At 43.6% G+C, this 18,201-nt stretch overlaps 1 protein-coding gene across 2 annotated transcripts in view; it reads right to left on the bottom strand.

Moving 5' to 3' along the window:
• Nucleotides 1-18,201, bottom strand: part of LOC135509195 (early endosome antigen 1-like) — a 42,977-nt gene that overhangs the window by 14,650 nt on the left and 10,126 nt on the right. Inside the window, exons 4-16 of one of the 2 annotated variants that reach the window (XM_064929643.1) lie at nt 13,939-13,993; nt 13,769-13,834; nt 13,471-13,510; nt 11,854-11,958; nt 10,474-10,595; nt 8,379-8,534; nt 5,752-5,868; nt 3,703-4,032; nt 3,302-3,451; nt 2,871-2,990; nt 1,510-1,713; nt 1,093-1,293; nt 781-894 (exon numbers count right to left, since the gene is read on the bottom strand). In XM_064929643.1, the coding sequence (XP_064785715.1) occupies nt 781-894; nt 1,093-1,293; nt 1,510-1,713; nt 2,871-2,990; nt 3,302-3,451; nt 3,703-4,032; nt 5,752-5,868; nt 8,379-8,534; nt 10,474-10,595; nt 11,854-11,958; nt 13,471-13,510; nt 13,769-13,834; nt 13,939-13,993 (1,780 nt within the window). Of the gene's footprint in view, nt 1-780; nt 895-1,092; nt 1,294-1,509; nt 1,714-2,870; nt 2,991-3,301; nt 3,452-3,702; nt 4,033-5,751; nt 5,869-8,378; nt 8,535-10,473; nt 10,596-11,853; nt 11,959-13,470; nt 13,511-13,623; nt 13,661-13,768; nt 13,835-13,938; nt 13,994-18,201 lie in introns of those variants that run through there. The other variant, XM_064929644.1, reaches the window with a different exon arrangement.

Here is an 18,201-nt window from a genome sequence, read left to right as displayed (position 1 = left end):
GATGCTAGTTTGTTCTAGGTCCCAAGAAACAAAGACATATTCTGTTGAATCTGACAATTCATCTTGATGGTTGTTCAGTTGACTCAAATAAAACTGTGAAGGACATTGGCGATACTCTGGACCCTGATCACTCTTTTGACAAACATATCAAGACTGTTTCAAGGACAGCATCTTTTCATCTATGTAACTGTTACGTTCCCCAGTTTCTGTGTTGTTGGTTTGTATGTGTTGTTGTATGTGTATTTATTTCAGGAAATGGCTTCAGGAAATTCCCCCAAGCAGCTGATTGGTCGGCCCCATTGCTAATTGGAGCTCTCGACAATCACCACTGTGATGTATCTTTGAACATCTTGGCCATGTTCTGCTATAACCTCCACCCGGCACAGCCAGAAGAGGGCTGGCCACCCCTCAGCCTGGTTCCTCTCTAGGTTTCTTCCTAGGTTTTGGCCTTTCTAGGGGGGTTTTCCTAGCCACTGTGCTTCTACACCTGAATTGATTGCTGTTTGGGGTTTTAGGCAGGGTTTCTGTACAGCACTTTGTGACATCAGCTGATGGACTTTATAAATATATTTGATTGATACACTTTTAAAGAATTGGAATGGGGCCTAAGCACTCAGCTTGGGCATTTTGTCCCACAGATGCAGGTTAATTTGAGAAAAGAAGACAATAAGTGATACATTATTATGTTAAGAAATGGGTCTCCATTACATTAGTATTCTGGTAGATACTATATTCATCCAGCATGAGTATTCTGCTGTTGTCATACAACAAATGGCTTACCTGCTGCTTGTCCTGCAGTGCATGCTGGGCTGTCTCCAGGTGGTTCTCCAGGTCTACTCTCTGGGCTGCCTTGGCTGCCTCAGCCGACAGCAACATCTCCGTCTTAGACTTCAACTGGGGAAAAAACATAACGCAACAAAACAACAACTTTTTTAGTGCCGGAATCTGGTTGAGCGGTTAACGCTCTGAACTCTGGGACATAGAACCCTGTCGCGGGGGTTTATCTGTGCCCCTATTTGTTAATCCCACTCTCCAGTCAATAGTAAAGGGATAGGAATAATATTTATCCATCCATCAGTCCATTCACCCTACCTGTGTGTCCAGTTGGGCCACCTTCTCCCTACTCTCTGTCAGCTGGGCATTCAGTTCCCCTAGAGATGTCTCCACAGTCTGGGCTCGGTCCTGGGCCGCACGGAGGAGGCTCTTCTGCTCCTGCACCTGCTTGTGGAGGTTGTCCTGAGCCTGCTTGTGGCTCTCTGATTGGTTCTTCAGTTTGTCTGTCAAGTGTGTGACCTATAGCCCCCAAAATAGGAAGAAACAATGAGTTAAATCCCTCAGATCATGATTAGGCTATTGTATGTTTTTACAGTGCAATATTGTATCACATCAGTAGTGTTCTTTTTAACACAACACCTAAGCACACAAATTGAATAACACAATTTGTGCTCTCTCTGAGCAACAACCAGCATAGGAATGCTGTATTAATTATGTATATGTGTGTGCTTTTACCTGCGTCTGTAGAGTGTGGTTCTTCTCCTGCAGCTGGTTGAGCACGGCCGTCTCTCCCTCCCCAGCCTGGATCTTGGCCACCAGGTCCTCCCTCTCAGCCTCCAGCTGGCTCACGCTGTCCTTTGTCTTCTGCAGCAGGGCCTCCAGGTTCTGGATCTTCTGGTCCTTGTCCCCGATCTGACGCAGCACCTGCTCCAGGTCATTCTAATAGGACATGGACGAAGAGGCAGACGAGTCAAACAAACATGTTCCGAGATCAGATTCATTAGAGTCATGCTTGCACCATTAATACAGCGAAAACTGCTTGTTTCTTACCCAAACAGTTCAAAAGATATTGACCCATTTACAGACGCAATGTTTTTTTCTTCCCGTCATGGATTGGGGGGGGGGTTTTACATTCATAAACCATGTCGCGGGCTGTTCTAGAACTACTCACGGGCGGATTTGTTTTACATTTTGTTAAGTAATGTTTGTTACCTCATGAGCTAGCTAACTAACAACAAGTATATCAAAACATTTTGGGGGCACAGAAATAAAAATGGGATAGCTTCTTCAGAAGATCAATAATCATAGCAATGTCTTGCATGTCATCATCCTAAACTTGACGATCTTAAAGAGACAGTGTACAATTTTCAATGCAATGCCTCAATAGAAAAATAGTGCTTTTCCACAATGTAGAAACTTAATATTCCACAATTTACTATTTCAATGACATGTATTTCTATCAACATTTTATCTTTTTATAATAAATAAATTGACAGGGTTCCACATTCATTTCTAGGACACAATGTGCTTTTGAAGTAGAACTCAGATCTGGCCTCCTAAGTGGCGCAGCGGTCTAAGACACTGCATCTCAGTGCAAGAGGCGTCAATACAGTTCCTGGTTCGAATCCAGGCTGTATCACATCCGGCCGTGATTGGGAGTCCCATAGGGCGGCACACAATTGGCCCAGGGTCGTCCGGGTTTGGACTTGCCTTGTTAAATAAAGATTAATAAAAATACAAATAGAAATGTCTCTGGTACTCCTTTAATGTTCTGCTCCTATCTTTTTTTTTATTGGAAGCACCAGTGCTACCAATGGCATTTTAAATTTAGAGCCCTGGTCCTGGGTCGTGTTCATAAGGCATCCGACAGAAAACAAATAGACTGAAACAGGATGGGACGACATGGACCTGTCCAATGCAAAAAGCTGTTTTCTGTTTCGATAAGGTGTGCCATATTCAATACAACCCTGTAATAATGTGTGTTGTGTGTTCTGGTGCTGAACATCCCTTCACATAGGTTCTACTGTACACACAGTGGAAGAGGTGAGTTGTACTGACACAAAACACAAGTGCTACGTTGACATGTCTGGCAGTACCTGTGCCTCTCTGAGCTTGGTGTTGGTGTTCTGCTGCAGGCCCTGAAGCTCCTGGTGTTGCTGCTTAGCTTTCTCCAGCTGGTGCTGCACATCCAACATCTTACTGCTGTTCTCCTTCAACTACAGCAGGACACACATATAGAGGTCAGTCCCAATACAGTACCTCAGTTTATGGCCTTATTCTGAAACCCCCACTTCTACTAGACAGGCCAATCTATAAAGGAGCTTGTGCAACAATCCCAAGTCCTCAAATATCCATATACATCCTATAACAATATCGGTCTCTGTTCAACTCTACTGCTCCCATAAAAATGAAGGGCCAATATGACCAATGCTCCACCTATCGCAGGACATTGATTTGAATGTCGGTTCTAGTAAATCTCTGTTTATGTGGATACCCATCCTATATGAAACTCATGTGGTGTACCTACCTGTTCCTCTGAGCGGGACAGTTTGATCTGCAGGTCGGCGGTTTGCTGCTCACGGTCCTTCAGTTTCTCCCCAGAGAGCTGCCTCTGCTCCTTCAGACGGCCCTGCACCTCCCCCAGCTGACGCTCCGCCTCCAGGAGCTTAGCATGCAGCTACAACACAGGAGGAGGAGGAGTAGGTGGATGAGGTAGGCTGACAATTGACCAAAGACTTGTGTGTCTGAGTGTGTTAGATGATCATGTGTGTCTTACCGGTATGTGCGTGACCTGTGTGTGCGGATGTGTGTGTGTGTGTGTGTGTGTGGTTGACCTGTGTGTGTGCATGTGTTTGACCTGAATACGTGGGTGTGTGTTTGTGCGTGTCTGCCTGTGTCTGACGTGTGCTTGCCCGTGTCACTACTAACCTGGTTGATCTCACTCTGCTGCATGAGGCCCTGGCTCTCCCTCTCCTCCCTCTGCAGCTGCAGCTGCTTCCTCTCCGCCTTCACCTCCCCATGCTTGGCCTCCAGCTCAGCCACCTCCCTCCGGAGCCTGCCAGCCTCCTCCCCCAGCTCTGATTGGGCTCTCTGCAGGCTGGCTTCAGCCCCTGCCACGCGGGCCTGGAGCTCTTGCACCTCCATCTCCGTCTGGTGCAGACTGTCCTGGGCTGTCTTCTTGGAGGCCTGCTCAGCCCCCAGGCAGTCCTCCAGCTCCTGGAACTCCTTCTCCCTGCGCCCAAGCGTTTCTGAAAGCATCTGGGGGAAGGAACCAGAGGGGGAATAGTGATTAGTGATTATGGTCCTGTGTAACTCACTTGGTAAGAGTGTGGTACTAGCAACGCCAAGATTACGGGTTCAATTCCGGGCAAGTTGCTTTGGACAAAAGAGTCTGCTAAATGGCCTACAGGCTGTGGAGAACTTGAGTGTCAGAACGTTTTGAAAGACAGAAATAGATATGCCGAACAGATTAGCATAAGGGGCGATCTGCTAGAGGGCGTATGAACCTTCCCTCTCCAGATTTCGAGGTTGTGTGTAATGGAAAGTATTATACACACCCTTAGAATAGTTGCCATCAGGATATGTTTACCAAAGTGAGGATATGAGGATTCATTTAATAGGAGTCTAATTAACAGCTCAGTACCCATGAGGCAAAACAAAATATAGAGATGCCATCTCACGTGTCATAGTGACGTTGGTCGTTCAACCTCTGAAAAGAATACTGCATCCTTACAGACCTGCATGCAAGGCAGAGCAAGGGGGAATTAGATTTCCGAGCACATGTTTCTACAACAGGTTCTTGAATACCGGGGTGTGTGTGTAGTAAACTTGGCACAAGGGCGATGAAAGATTACAATGGTGTTAATGACAGTGCTGCTGAGTGGGGGGTGTGACAGGGACATAAAACCCCCACACACAGATCCTTTTCCCCCTCTGCTCTCCGGTCCTCCTCCTGTCACACAGCAGCTGAGCCTCTTCTTTCAACACCTCTGTCCATCCCTCTCCTTCCAATGTCCTTGTTTAAACCTTTGTCCGTCTCTCCCCATCTACTGTCTTTATGCATATTTTCTTTCTCCACACTTCCCCCTCCCCTCTCTCTGGATTTCCCACTTTATATACAACGTACCTCTCTCTCTCTCCAGTATCTACCTCTTTATTTTTACCCAACTGTCCACTCTCTGTTCTCTGTTTAAACAATACATCCCATCTCATGTCCTCGTTGTGGGTGGTCCTAGCAGCGCATGTGTGCATCCAGTCTCCATGCAGACAAGCTGATTTAAACTTCATTTAATTATACTTTGGGAACCAGGGAAGTCACATTGTGACTTTAACTGAGAGCCCGGGTGGAAGGTCTGTGATGGACTACCTTTCTTATCACCCCTGTCTCCCAGACACCTACTTGGGAGATGGAGAGCAGCTGTGCCGGCAGCACGACCAACACGCTTGACGGGGGGGCTTTAAGGGCCAGAGTTTAGGTTGCCAGAGTTTAAAACTAAACAAAAAACACACTGGCGCATCGCTGCGGTTACCTGCGATCGTATTTCAGTCCAAAGTGGCGGGTTGCCAGGGCAGATATCAACCACTGCTGGTTTAATTATAGGCCTGTGTGTGTGTGTGTTTTGTCAACATGTCGATGTTGCCAATGAAAGCTTATCTCAGGCTGGTGACAGTAGAGCACTGTGATGAGAAGGTGGTACGTGAGGAAGCTGGGTTAATTAAGAGACTAAAATAATGGCCTGACAAAGCTGGCATATTTTTACATGTCTATTGCTATTTCAGGTTGCACATGCTACAGTGTGAGTGTTTTGTATTTCATCTGTTGTTATGATTGTAAGCTGTTAAACGATCAAAGTGTCTTAACGGGAGGTGAATTTGTGATGGTGGTGACATGGACTGATGGAGCATTGATTAAACTATGGGAGGGGAAGTACTCGTTGTGTGTGTGTGTGTGTGTATGTGTTTGTGAGAGAGAGAGACCTGGCTCTGTTGCTGCAGGTTGTTCAGAGAGCTCTGTAGTTGGTGGATCTGCTGGGTGTACACAGCTGCCTCCTGAGGTCCCTTCTCAAGCTCTGCCTTCAGCTGAGAGATGGTCATCTGGAACAGACAAAATCAATGTGAGACACTTTCCTTTGTTTACATTAAAAAACATTCACATTCTGGTCGAGTGGTCAGGAGGACTTCACATACCCACTGGCGACTGGGCTTTAAGCAGTCTTGGGAATTTTATAAAGAATGCTTTTTAAAACATACAATCAATCTATCTGCAGTGAAGCTGCTCAACATGTACATTACATTCAGTAATCTAGCAGACACCCCTATCCAGAGTCACCCACAGGAGCAACCAGGGTACAGTGCCTCACCCTAGAACACATGGACAGATCACCGGCCCAAGCTCCCAACCGCCAGGCCACCAACCGCCAGGCCACCAACCGCCAGGCCACCAACCGCCAGGTCCCCCCAAGTGCTGGCCCTCAACCATCTGAGACCCCCCCCCCCGAAATACCTCCCCCTCAACCTTGTGATTAGCATGATGTTGTAAGTAACATTAGCCTACATTATCTCAACCGTCCCGAGGAAGGGACACCGCTCCCGAAGAACTTTTAATGAGACAAGTCTGTTTTTACATCACTTTCATATTCAAAAAAGGGTCCACCTTACTTGCGGATCATTCCTGACTGTTTGTACATTCGCATCGACATTTTTGTTAATTAGTTTCATCACACCTTTTGAGTTCCTTTGCCCATTCCTTTCCCCACGCAACTTCATCTAAAGTTGTAGAGTGAGTTATCTGTAAACAGTATATTTTATATTCCTTTTCTTTTAGCCACATCAAGACTGATTGTCTGTTCTTATAATTGTAACAATTTAGCAGATAAGTGACTATACTTATTTCACCCTTTACCATAGCTAGACACTATTCTCAGTCTAAATTTACAATAATTAGTGGTTGTAAAATTACTGCCATAAGTAAATAATAACCCAGACAATTTGCATGGATGAGTGTCTGTGTGTGTAACACAAAGTGGCCATAGTCTTAATATTCAGGATTATAATTGTAATCCTTATTGTATAAATATCATACTTGCATTAAACATTATTTTAAAAGCATTGACTTGGCAAGCCAGCAAGCCTACAGAGCATCCATACAGTACGAAGAGAGTCGAGCAAAGGCATAACAACTAATAGGCAGTCAAATACACAAACATACAGGCAGCAGACACCTAAAATAAATAAACCCCATTTCTGATAACTAAATAGTCACTGAAACATTCATGCATAAAATAGAGAGGAGATTGGGGTGCCCGAGTGAAACAGCAATGCTTTACCTCCAGTTTACAGATCTTCAAGAAAGGGAAAGGGAGAATTGGGTGAGGAGGAATGGAAGCAAAGGTTGGGAAGGGAAAGAGACAAAGCAAAGAGGTAAGCACTAGTAGACAAACACATGAGCCTAGAAAAACACAGAGACCGACAGAGCAGTGACAAACGGTTTGCTCACCAGGTTTGATCTGAGCATTCAGAGATTAGGTGATTTGTTTCAATCATCTCAACATTCAACCAACTGGCTATCATTGAAGGGATCTACTACAGCCGGGGTGGATGGTAGTGTAGTCGATCGCAGGTAAAACAGGTTATGGACACGGGGTGGTGCAGTCTAGCCCAGGTAGGAAAGGGGGTGGATGGGTAATGTAGTCTACTAGCACATGTTGGACTACAGGATGAGCAGGGCAAGATCTCCATGAACCTAGGAGCTTTGTTCACGATTCATTATTCAGTTATAAGGGCCAGGTGATTCCATGAAAGTAGTGACCTTTAAGAAAATGCATTCATATGTAATGTACTTCAGATTTTTATAAACTGATGTGATGAAAGTTGTAATCTATCAGGAGAGCCAATTAAAAGTAGTCTGTGTGTGTATGTGTTTAAAGCAAATTTAGCATATTTCTGCCAAATAATTTATGTTTCGACTGCAGTTGCAGCACTGTGTCTGTTCAAACACAATTTCTCCCAAAAATGTACTAAGGGTCAGTAGCAAGCTGATTGGTCAGCTGTTTGAACCAGTAAATGATGCTTTGCTATTCTTGAGTAGCTGAATGACTTTTGCTTCCCTCCAGGCCTGAGGACGCATACTTTCCTGTAGGCTCAGATTGAAGAGAATAGGAGTGGCAATACAGTTGGTGCTAGGAGAGGGAAAGCCAGTGGAATTTCTAATCAGTGTTTACGATCAGGCAAAGGTTATAGAATGAGACTGAAGGCCATCTGTTTTATTTATAAATGGTTAAAAATCACAACTTCATATCCACTTGGACACCCCTTCTATGATGTAAAGAATGTGATAAACAATTGTGAAAGGGCATATAAAACATTTCCTTTTTAATTCACAGAGGTCCCTGACTGTATGACAGTGTGTATGTGTGTGTTTAAACATTATTAGAAGCATGTTTACCAGTCTCCCTTGTGCAAGAAGAGGAGCTAATCACTAGTTGACTAGCTGCCCTAAACCTTTGGGCCTGCCTTGCACTGAGGGATAGTGAAGATACTAGCAGTACATACTGGACCAGTAACATACAACTAAATCAAGATGGGCCATTCCCCTGCAGCCTTACCTCTGAGGTGGTGTGGTCAGCCTGCAGCTGCTCGTATTGGCTCTTGAGGCGTGCCGACTCCTCCTCCCTCTCACGTGTCATGTTGTCCATCAATGTCTGCACCTGGATCAGCTCCTTCTGCAGTACCTCCATGTCCTCAACTCCCGGCCGCTGCAGCTAGGGGGCAGCAGAGAGATCAGAGGTTAGGGCAGAAGGGCAGACATTTGGGGCATCAAAGAGGGGTTAGGAGTTACTGGACCACTTTAGGGTTAGGATGTAGGTTTGGAGTGAAAATAGAAAAAGGAAAGTGGGGAATTTAAGTGTTAATGGCAGTATAGAGTTCATAACGTCATAAGCTCCCTTTTCTTAAATAAGAATTTCTTCTTAACTGACTGGCCTTGTTAAATAAAGGATACATTCTGCCCACTCCTCTGACATAGAAATTAATGATATAAATTAAAACGATATGACTTATCTAGTTAGAGATGGTAATCCCAGCAATCCCGGTCCTGAATAGTTCCTTCCTCAAGACTAGTTCCACTTCCTTCATCATAAAATCCATGGTTATATACTTTACTTTGTTAAGACAACTCTAGTCCTCTCTCAAAATATAATAATTATCCATGTATCCATGAAAGTGAAGAAATGACCCCATTAGGGGTGAACATCTATGAAGGCTCCAGGATATCCGAACAGACAACAACAAATTGGCTTAATTTCAGTTCATTAGCTTTATCCGTGACTGTTCTCTTTGTTGACAAATGGTTCTCGGAAACTCCCAACATCCAATATGTTAACTAACAGGAGTGTGAACATAGAAAAGTAAAAACTGTTAAATGAAATTGGGATCAGAAAAAAAAGATAAGTTTTAATTACGGTGCAGTGATCACAATACCTTTTCCATGTTATAGCCAATATGTTATAGCCTAACTAAACAATAGGCTTTAAAGGCCTGGGGAAAGTTGTGTAATTTAAATGTAAACAGCATAGTGGGTCAATTTCTAAGAGCAACAACTAAGAGTGTTGAAGCATGAGGCTCTGTTGCCCTGGCTACCATGCTGTGAACAGCATGAAGCGAGCCCATGCAAACATGCAGATACAGAGTGTGGCTGTGTGAGAGCAAAGGGTTGCATCTCGCTCATTTCAATTTCCTAGCCTATTCATTGAAGTTGCGAGACATTGCACGGCAAGAAATTGCGAGAAATAGCATTCCATTGCGAGATACCACTTTTGATTGCCGATAGACAGGCCTAATGCAAGGTTGACTCCATCTGCCTGGTGGCCGTCCTGCCTATACTGTGCCCCTCCCCTCTTTCTCCGTCCCTTGCTAGCTTGCTATGAAAGATGCAAGCGTTTGTGTTCTTGGATGTACAGCAACTAATCAGTATCCTCCATTCCAAAGATACTGAATCTTCGGAGCCGATCCCTGGCGGAATCTAATCTTGACACTCGGAAATGGGAGTTGACCTGCAAGAAGTCGAGAAATCTATTCGTTGGTAGTCGACTCTCGACCGCTACGTCATTGTCGTTTACAGTTGGAAAAACGCCAGAGGAAGACAAGGGTCAGCAGCGAAGTCCTGTACGGCAATACTTTGAGAAATGAGAAGGAAATGAATGCTTGCAGGGTGGAATTGAGTTCCAGCAATGGTAGTACAGGTGTAATGCTAGACCGGCTGAAAAGGGACGCCCTTTGAGACCTAAACTGTTGCTGGTAGCAGTGCAACTGCATTGTGAATTCACACAGAATCGTATGAATTTTTCTTTATTGCTTGAATGGAAAACCGATACATTTAATTTCAAACATTAAAGAAAAAAATGTAATTTTGTCACATCCCTATTTACCAACAGGTAATGAGTAAGAGGTGAAAATAAAACCCGGGAAAAAGTTATCTGGGAGTAAAATATAGGCTGCGTGCAAAATATTAACAGTGCTCCTCAATGAACGTATACTTATTCTCAAATATTGTACAACAGTGTGTTAATATTTTAGTGCACTGTGACATGTCCATAACTGTACAGTATGTATAGAAAGTGTCCTACATGTATGTGTGCACGCGTATATGCATGACTGTGTGTGTGTATGCTTGCCTGCATGTATACAGTCTCTGTTAGTTACCAGTTCTGTGTGTAGCCGGTCCTTGTCCTGCCTCTCTCTCTGCAGCTCCTGGATCAGGTTGGCCAGCCTCTGGTCTGCAGCCTCCCTCAGGCTCTTTTCCTCATCATAACGAGACTTGATGTCTGTCAGGGTCACCAACATACCCATGTTAAATTGAATATCCCTTCACAGAACAAAGTACAACATCACCATTTATCTTCCATCCTAACCCTAAACTCTGAGCTAGTCACTGTACAATACCTGACTATGGAACATTACACAGTGTATAGTGACATTAAAATGGTTGTTCAATCAAAGCAGCTTTAGATGAGCTAAATGAACTACAGTAAGCTCCAAAAGTACTGGGACAGTGACATGTTTTGGTATTTTGGCTCTATACTGCATTGTCAGCTTTAAATTTTAGGGTATTTTCATCCATATAATTTCGAAATTACAGTACTTTTTGTGCATAGTCCCCTCCCCCATTTTAGGGCACCAAAAGTATTGGGACAAATTCACTTACATGTGTATTAATTATTACATCAAGTTTGTGACTCTACAAACTTGTTGGATGCATTTTCTGTTTGTTTTGGTTGTGTTTCAGATTATTTTGTGCCCAATAGAAATTAAAATGGTAAATAATGTATTTTGTCATTTGATAATGATGAGTGAGAAAGACGTACATATATATATCATACCCAAGACTTGCTAACCTCTCACCATTACAATAACTGGGAGATTAGCATTTTGTATCCGTAATCATGGTAGCATCCACATTAACGTAGATGCATATAAAATATATTCTATTCTTATTTACAATAAAAGTGACAATTACATTATTTACCATGAATTTCAATAGGACACAAAATCTGAAACACAACCAAAACAAACAGCAAATGCATCCAACAACTTTGTAGTCACAAGTTTGATGTAATCATTGCATAATAGGAAAATGGGACCAAATACTAAACTTTTGACTACGTTAATACACAAGTGAACTGGTCCCAATACTTCTGGTCCCCTAAAATGGGGGGACTACACTATGTACAAAAAGTGCTGTACTTTCTAAACAGTTCACCCGATATGGATGAAAATACCCTCAAATTAAAGGTGACCGTCTGCACTTTAACCTCATTGTCATTGTATCATTTCAAATCTAAAGTGCTGGAGAACGGCGCCAAAACAACAAAAAATGAGTCACTGTCCCAATACTTTTGGAGCTCACTGTATATCTCAGACTCCACTGAACGCAACACAATATATTCACAATATGACCCAGATACAAAGAGTGGAGAATAATATCCAATATGGTTTCTAACAGAGCAGCCAGCAGCAAACATAGTGCTCCCAGTCACATAGCTATCTTTAAATCCAGAGTCTATCAGGCTGCCACACACTAACCCACTATCTCTGTGGCCAGCTGGGCAGCCTTCTGCTCAAACAGGTCTTTCATCTGCTTGATGTTGAACTTCTCCGTCTCCGCCTGGTTCAGCTTAACCGCCAGGGCTGCAGAGAAACGGAAAGGAATGAGCAACAATAAGAAAATAATTCAAGAACTGGGTCATGATCATTTGAGCATACCATAAAATATTGTGCAAGGGTAAATGAAAACAAACATTTCTTATTGGACGATTACATATAAACTCAGCAAAAAAATAAACATCCCCTCACTGTCAACTGCATTTATTTTCAGGAATCTTAAAATGTGTAAATATTTGTATGAACGTAACAAGATTCAACAACTTGGACAAACTGAACAAGTTCCACAGACATGTGACTAACAGAAATTGAATAAGGTGTCCCTGAACAAAGGGGGAGGGGGGGGGGTCAAAATCAAAAGTAACAGTCACTATCTGGTGTGGGCATCAGCTGCATTAAGTACTGTAGTGCATCACCCCCTCAACGACTGCACCAGATTTGCCAGGTCTTGCTGTGAGATGTTACCCCACTCTTCCACCAAGGCACCTGCAAGTTCCCAGACATTTCTGGGGGGAATGGCCCTGGCCCTCACCATCCGATCCAACAGGTCCCAGACGTGCTCAATGGGATTGAGATCCGGGCTCGTCGCTGGCCATGGCAGAACACTGACATTCCACCTTGCAGGAAATCACACATAGAACGAGCAGTATGGCTGGTGGCATTGTCATGCTGGAGGGTCATCTGGGTCATATTGTTAAAAAAAAGGCGAATCCGACCATCACCCCTGGTGAGACAAAACCCCGACTTGTCAGTGAAGAGCACGTTTTGCCAGTCCTGTCTGCTCCAGAGACGGAGGGTTTGCGCCCATAGGCGACGTTGTTGCTGGTGATGTCTGGTGAGGACCTGCCTTACAACAGGCCTACAAGTCCAGCCTCTCTGTCTATTGCAGACAGTCTGAGCACTGACAGAGGGATTGTGCGTTCCTGGTGTAACTCGGGCAGTTGTTGTTGCCATCCTGTTCCTGTCCCGCAGGTGTGATGTTCGGATGTACCGATCCTATGCAAGTGTTGTTGCACGTGGTCTGCCACTGCGAGGACGATCAGCTGTCCGTCCTGTCTCCCTGTAGCGCTGTCTTAGGCGTCTCACAGTACGGATATTGCAATTTATTGCCCTGGCCACATCTGCAGTCCTCATGCCTCCTTGCAGCATGCCTAAGGCACATTCAAGCGGGGGAGCAGGGACCCTGGGCATCTTTCTTTTGGTGTTTTTCAGAGTCAGTAGAAAAGCCTCTTTAGTGTCCTAAGTTTTCATAACTGTAACCTTAATTGCCTACCGTCTGTAAGATGTTAGTGTCTTAATGACCATTCCACAGGTGCATGTTCATTACTTATTTATGGTTCATTACTTGTTAAACCATGAGAAACAGTGTTTAAACCCTTTACAATGAAGATCTGTGAAATTATTTGGATTTTTACTAATTATCTTTAAAAGACAGGGTCCTGAAAAAGGGAGGTTTCTGTTTTTGCTGAGTTTAGTACTTCTCTGTTTCGGGAAGGTTTTCTGTTTGTGGCTTAATGAACATGATCTTAAATCACTCACCAGAATCCTCTGAGCCTGCCTGGCTGTCATTATGTTGACCCTGAAATGAGAGGAACACTGATATGTCCATACCAGCTAAGCAGTGTATCAGACATAAGAACTGGTTAATTGTCAAAATTGTAGTTTGGTATTCTATCATCGGTTGGCTGTTACCGGAGAACCCTTATTTCATGTCAACTCCCTCAGGTATTCTGGTAAGATGAGAGAAGCCATGAAAAATGAATATTCAAATGTTGAATTTCTACGGGAGTGGCTGTAATGAGATATCATTTGATAGTAGACATCTTAGAGGAATTACTTGCTTCAGGTGTCCTTGCACTTTGTCCAGCTCCTTCTTCAGCTCGCCAGAGAACCATCGCTCCTCCTGACAGATAAACACGCGTGCGTACACATACGTTACGCAGTGAAGAGCAATAAACCTAACATTTTCTATCGGCCTAATCTCTCCCCAAAAATGTATGATGGTACCTTGAGCGAGGTCTGCATTTCTTGCAACTCTTGCCGGAGAAGAATAAAGTCTTCCCTGGAGGAGGAAAGGAGAAGGACATTTACCTGAAATGTTTATTATTATTCTGGACATGTTGTAATTACAGTACAAGTTCAAAAAGAAGAAAGTAAGGCAATAATGATGATTATGATAGGAGCTACAGTTGAATTCGGAAGTTTACATACACTTAGGTTGGAGTCATTAAAACTTGTTTTTCAACCACTCCACAAATTTCTTGTTAACAAACTATAGTTTTGGCAAGTCAGTTAGGACATCTTCTTTCTGCATGACACAAGTCATTTTTCCAACAATTGCTTACAGACAGATTATGTCATGGTTTTAGAGGCGTCTGATAGGCTAATTGACATCATGAGTCAATTGGAAATGTACCTGTGGATGTGTTTCAAGGCCTACCTTCAAACTCAATGCCTCTTTGCTTGACATCATGGGAAAATCAAAAAAAATCAGCCAAGACCTCAGAAAAAGAATTGTAGACCTCCACAAGTCTGGTTCATCCTTTCCAAACGCCTGAAGGTACCACGTTCATCTGTACAAACAATAGTACGCAAGTATAACCACAATGGGTCCACGCAGCCGTCATACCGCTCAGGAAGGAGACGAGTTCTGTCTCCTAGAGATAAACGTACTTTTGTGCGAAAAGTGAAAATCAATCCCAGAAATCAATCCCAGAACAACAGCAAAGGGACCTGGTGAAGATGCTGGAGGGAACAGGCACAAAAGTATCTATAGCCACAGTAAAACAAGTCCTATATCGACATAACCAGAAAGGCCGCTCAGCAAGGAAGAAGCCACTGCTCCAAAACCACCATAAAAAAGCCAGACTACGGTTTGGAACTACACACGGGGAGAAAGATCGTACTTTTTGGATAAATGTCCTCTGGTCTGATGAAACAAAAATAGAACTGTTTGACCATAATGACCATCGTTACGTTTGGAGGAAAAAGGGGGAGGATTGCAAGCTGAAGAACACCATCTCAACCTTGAAGCATGGGGGTGGCAGCATGTTGTGGGGGTGCTTTGCTGCAGGAGGGACTGACGCACTTCACAAAAGAGATGGCATCATGAGGAAAGAAAATGATGCAGATACATTGAAGCAACATCTCAAGACAGCAATCAGGAAGTTAAAGCTTTGTCACAAATGGGTCTTCCAAATGGACAATGACCCCAAGCACACTTCCAAAGTTGTGGCAAAATGGCTTAAGGACAACAAAGTCAAGGTATTGGAGTGGCCATCACAAAGCCCTGACCTCAATCCTATAGAAGGAGGCCTACAAACCTGACTCAGTTACACCAGCTCTGTCAGGAGGAATGGGCCAAAATTCAACCAACTTATTGTGGGAAGCTTGTGGAAGGCTACCCGATACGTTTGACCCAAGTTAAACAATTTAAAGGCAATGCTACCAAATACTAATTGAGTGTATGTAAACTTCTGACCCACTGCAAATGTGATGCAAGAAATAAAAGCTGAAATAAATCATTCTCTCTACTAATATTCTGACATTTCACATTCAGGGGACAGGGAATTTTTACTTTGATTAAATGTCAGAAATTGTGAAAAACTGAGCTTAAATGTATTTGGCTAAGGTGCATGTAAACTTCTGACTTCAACTGTAAATACAGTGCCTTGCGAAAGTATTCGCCCCCCTTGAACTTTGCGACCTTTTGTCACATTTCAGGCTTCAAACATAAAGATATAAAATTGTATTTTTTTGTGAAGAATCAACAACAAGTGGGACACAATCATGAAGTGGAACGACATTTATTGGATATTTCAAACTTTTTTAACAAATCAAAAACTGAAAAATTGGGCGTGCAAAATTATTCAGCCCCTTTAAGATAATACTTTGTACACCTTTTGCTGCGATTACAGCTGTAAGTCGCTTGGGGTATGTCTCTATCAGTTTTGCACATCGAGAGACTGAATTTTTTCCCATTCCTCCTTGCAAAACAGCTCGAGCTCAGTGAGGTTGGATGAAGAGCATTGGTGAACAGCAGTTTTCAGTTCTTTCCACAGATTCTCGATTGGATTCAGGTCTGGACTTTGACTTGGCCATTCTAAACACCTGGATATGTTTATTTTTGAACCATTCCATTGTCGATTTTGCTTTATGTTTTGGATCATTGTCTTGTTGGAAGACAAATCTCCGTCCCAGTCTCAGGTCTTTTGCAGACTCCATCAGGTTTTCTTCCAGAATGGTCCTGTATTTGGCTCCATCCATCTTCCCAAACCATGATGCTGCCACCACCATGTTTGACAGTGGAGATGATGTGTTCAGGCTGATGAGCTGTGTTGCTTTTACGCCAAACATAACGTTTTGCATTGTTGCCAAAAAGTTCAATTTTGGTTTCATCTGACCAGAGCACCTTCTTCCACATGTTTGGTGTGTCTCCCAGGTGGCTTGTGGCAAACTTTAAACGACACTTTTTATGGATATCTTTAAGAAATGGCTTTCTTCTTGCCACTCTTCCATAAAGGCCAGATTTGTGCAATATACGACTGATTGTTGTCCTATGGACAGAGTCTCCCACCTCAGCTGTAGATCTCTGCAGTTCATCCAGAGTGCTCATGGGCCTCTTGGCTGCATCTCTGATCAGTCTTCTCCTTGTATGAGCTGAAAGTTTAGAGGGACGGCCAGGTCTTAGTAGATTTGCAGTGGTCTGATACTCCTTCCATTTCAATATTATCGCTTGCACAGTGCTCCTTGGGATGTTTAAAGCTTGGGAAATATTTTTGTATTCAAATCCGGCTTTAAACTTCTTCACAACAGTATCTCGGACCTGCCTGGTGTGTTCCTTGTTCTTCATGATGCTCTCTGCGCTTTTAACGGACCTCTGAGACTATCACAGTGCAGGTGCATTTATACAGAGACTTGATTACACACAGGTGGATTTTATTTGTCATCATTAGTCATTTAGGTCAACATTTGATCATTCAGAGATCCTCACTGAACTTCTGGAGAGAGTTTGCTGCACTGAAAGTAAAGGGGCTGAATAATTTTGCACGCCCAATTTTTCAGTTTTTGATTTGTTAAAAAAGTTTGAAATATCCAATAAATGTCGTTCCACTTCATGATTGTGTCCCACTTGTTGTTGATTCTTCACAAAAAAAATACAGTTTTATATCTTTATGTTTGAAGCCTGAAATGTGGCAAAAGGTCGCAAAGTTCAAGGGGGCCGAATACTTTCGCAAGGCACTGTATTTAGATGAGCGATGGCCAAACCCCATAGGCAAAATGCAGTAGATGGTATCGAGTACAGTATATACATATGAGATGAGTAGTGTAGGGTATGTAAACATTATATAAAGTGGCATTGTTTAAAGTGACAAGTGATACATTTATTACATCCAATTTTTTATTATTAAAGTGGCTAGAGATTTGAGTCAGTATGTTGGCAGCAGCCACTCAATGTTAGTAATGGCTGTTTAACAGTCTGATGGCCTTGAGATAGACCTGAAAAACAGCTTCTCTCGGTCCCAGCTTTGATGCACCTGTACTGGCCTCGACAGTGGGGTGAACAGGCAGTGGCTCGGGTGGTTGTTGTCCTTGATGATCTTTTTGGCCTTCCTGCGACGTCGGGTGCTGTAGGTGTCCTGGATGGCAGGTAGTTTGCCCCCGGTGATGCGTTGTGCAGATCTCACTACCCTCTGGAGAGCCTTACGGCCTGACGGGATGCTCTCAATTGCGCATCTGTAAAAGCTTGTGAGTGTTTTAGGTGACAAGCCAAATTTCTTCAGCCTCCTGAGGTTGAAGAGGCGCTGTTGCGCCTTCTTCACCACGCTGTCTGTGTGGGTGGACCATTTCAGTTTGTCCGTGATGTGTATGCAGAGGAACTTAAAACTTTCCACCTTCCCTCTGCTGTTTCCTGAAGTCCGTGGTCATCTCCTTTGTTTTGTTGACGTTGAGTGGGAGGTTATTTTCCTGACACCACACTCTGAGGGCCCTCACCTCCTCCCTGTAGGCCGTCTCATCATTGTTGGTAATCAAGCCTACTGCTGTAGGGTCGTCTACAAACTTGATAATTGAGTTGAAGGCGTGCTTGGCCACGTAGTCATGGGTGAACAGGGAGAACAGGAGAGGGCTGAAAACACACCCTTGTGGGGCCCAAGTGTTGAGGATCAGCGGGGTGGAGATGTTACCTACCCTCACCACCAGGGCGGGGTCAAGACCCGGGGTCTCGAGCTTTATGAGGAGTTTGTAGGGTGCTATGGTGTTAAATGCTGA

Source organism: Oncorhynchus masou, chromosome 22, assembly GCF_036934945.1.
Source record: "Oncorhynchus masou masou isolate Uvic2021 chromosome 22, UVic_Omas_1.1, whole genome shotgun sequence".
In the NCBI taxonomy this organism is placed as follows: domain Eukaryota; kingdom Metazoa; phylum Chordata; class Actinopteri; order Salmoniformes; family Salmonidae; genus Oncorhynchus; species Oncorhynchus masou.
This window is presented reverse-complemented; position numbering and strand designations above follow the sequence as displayed.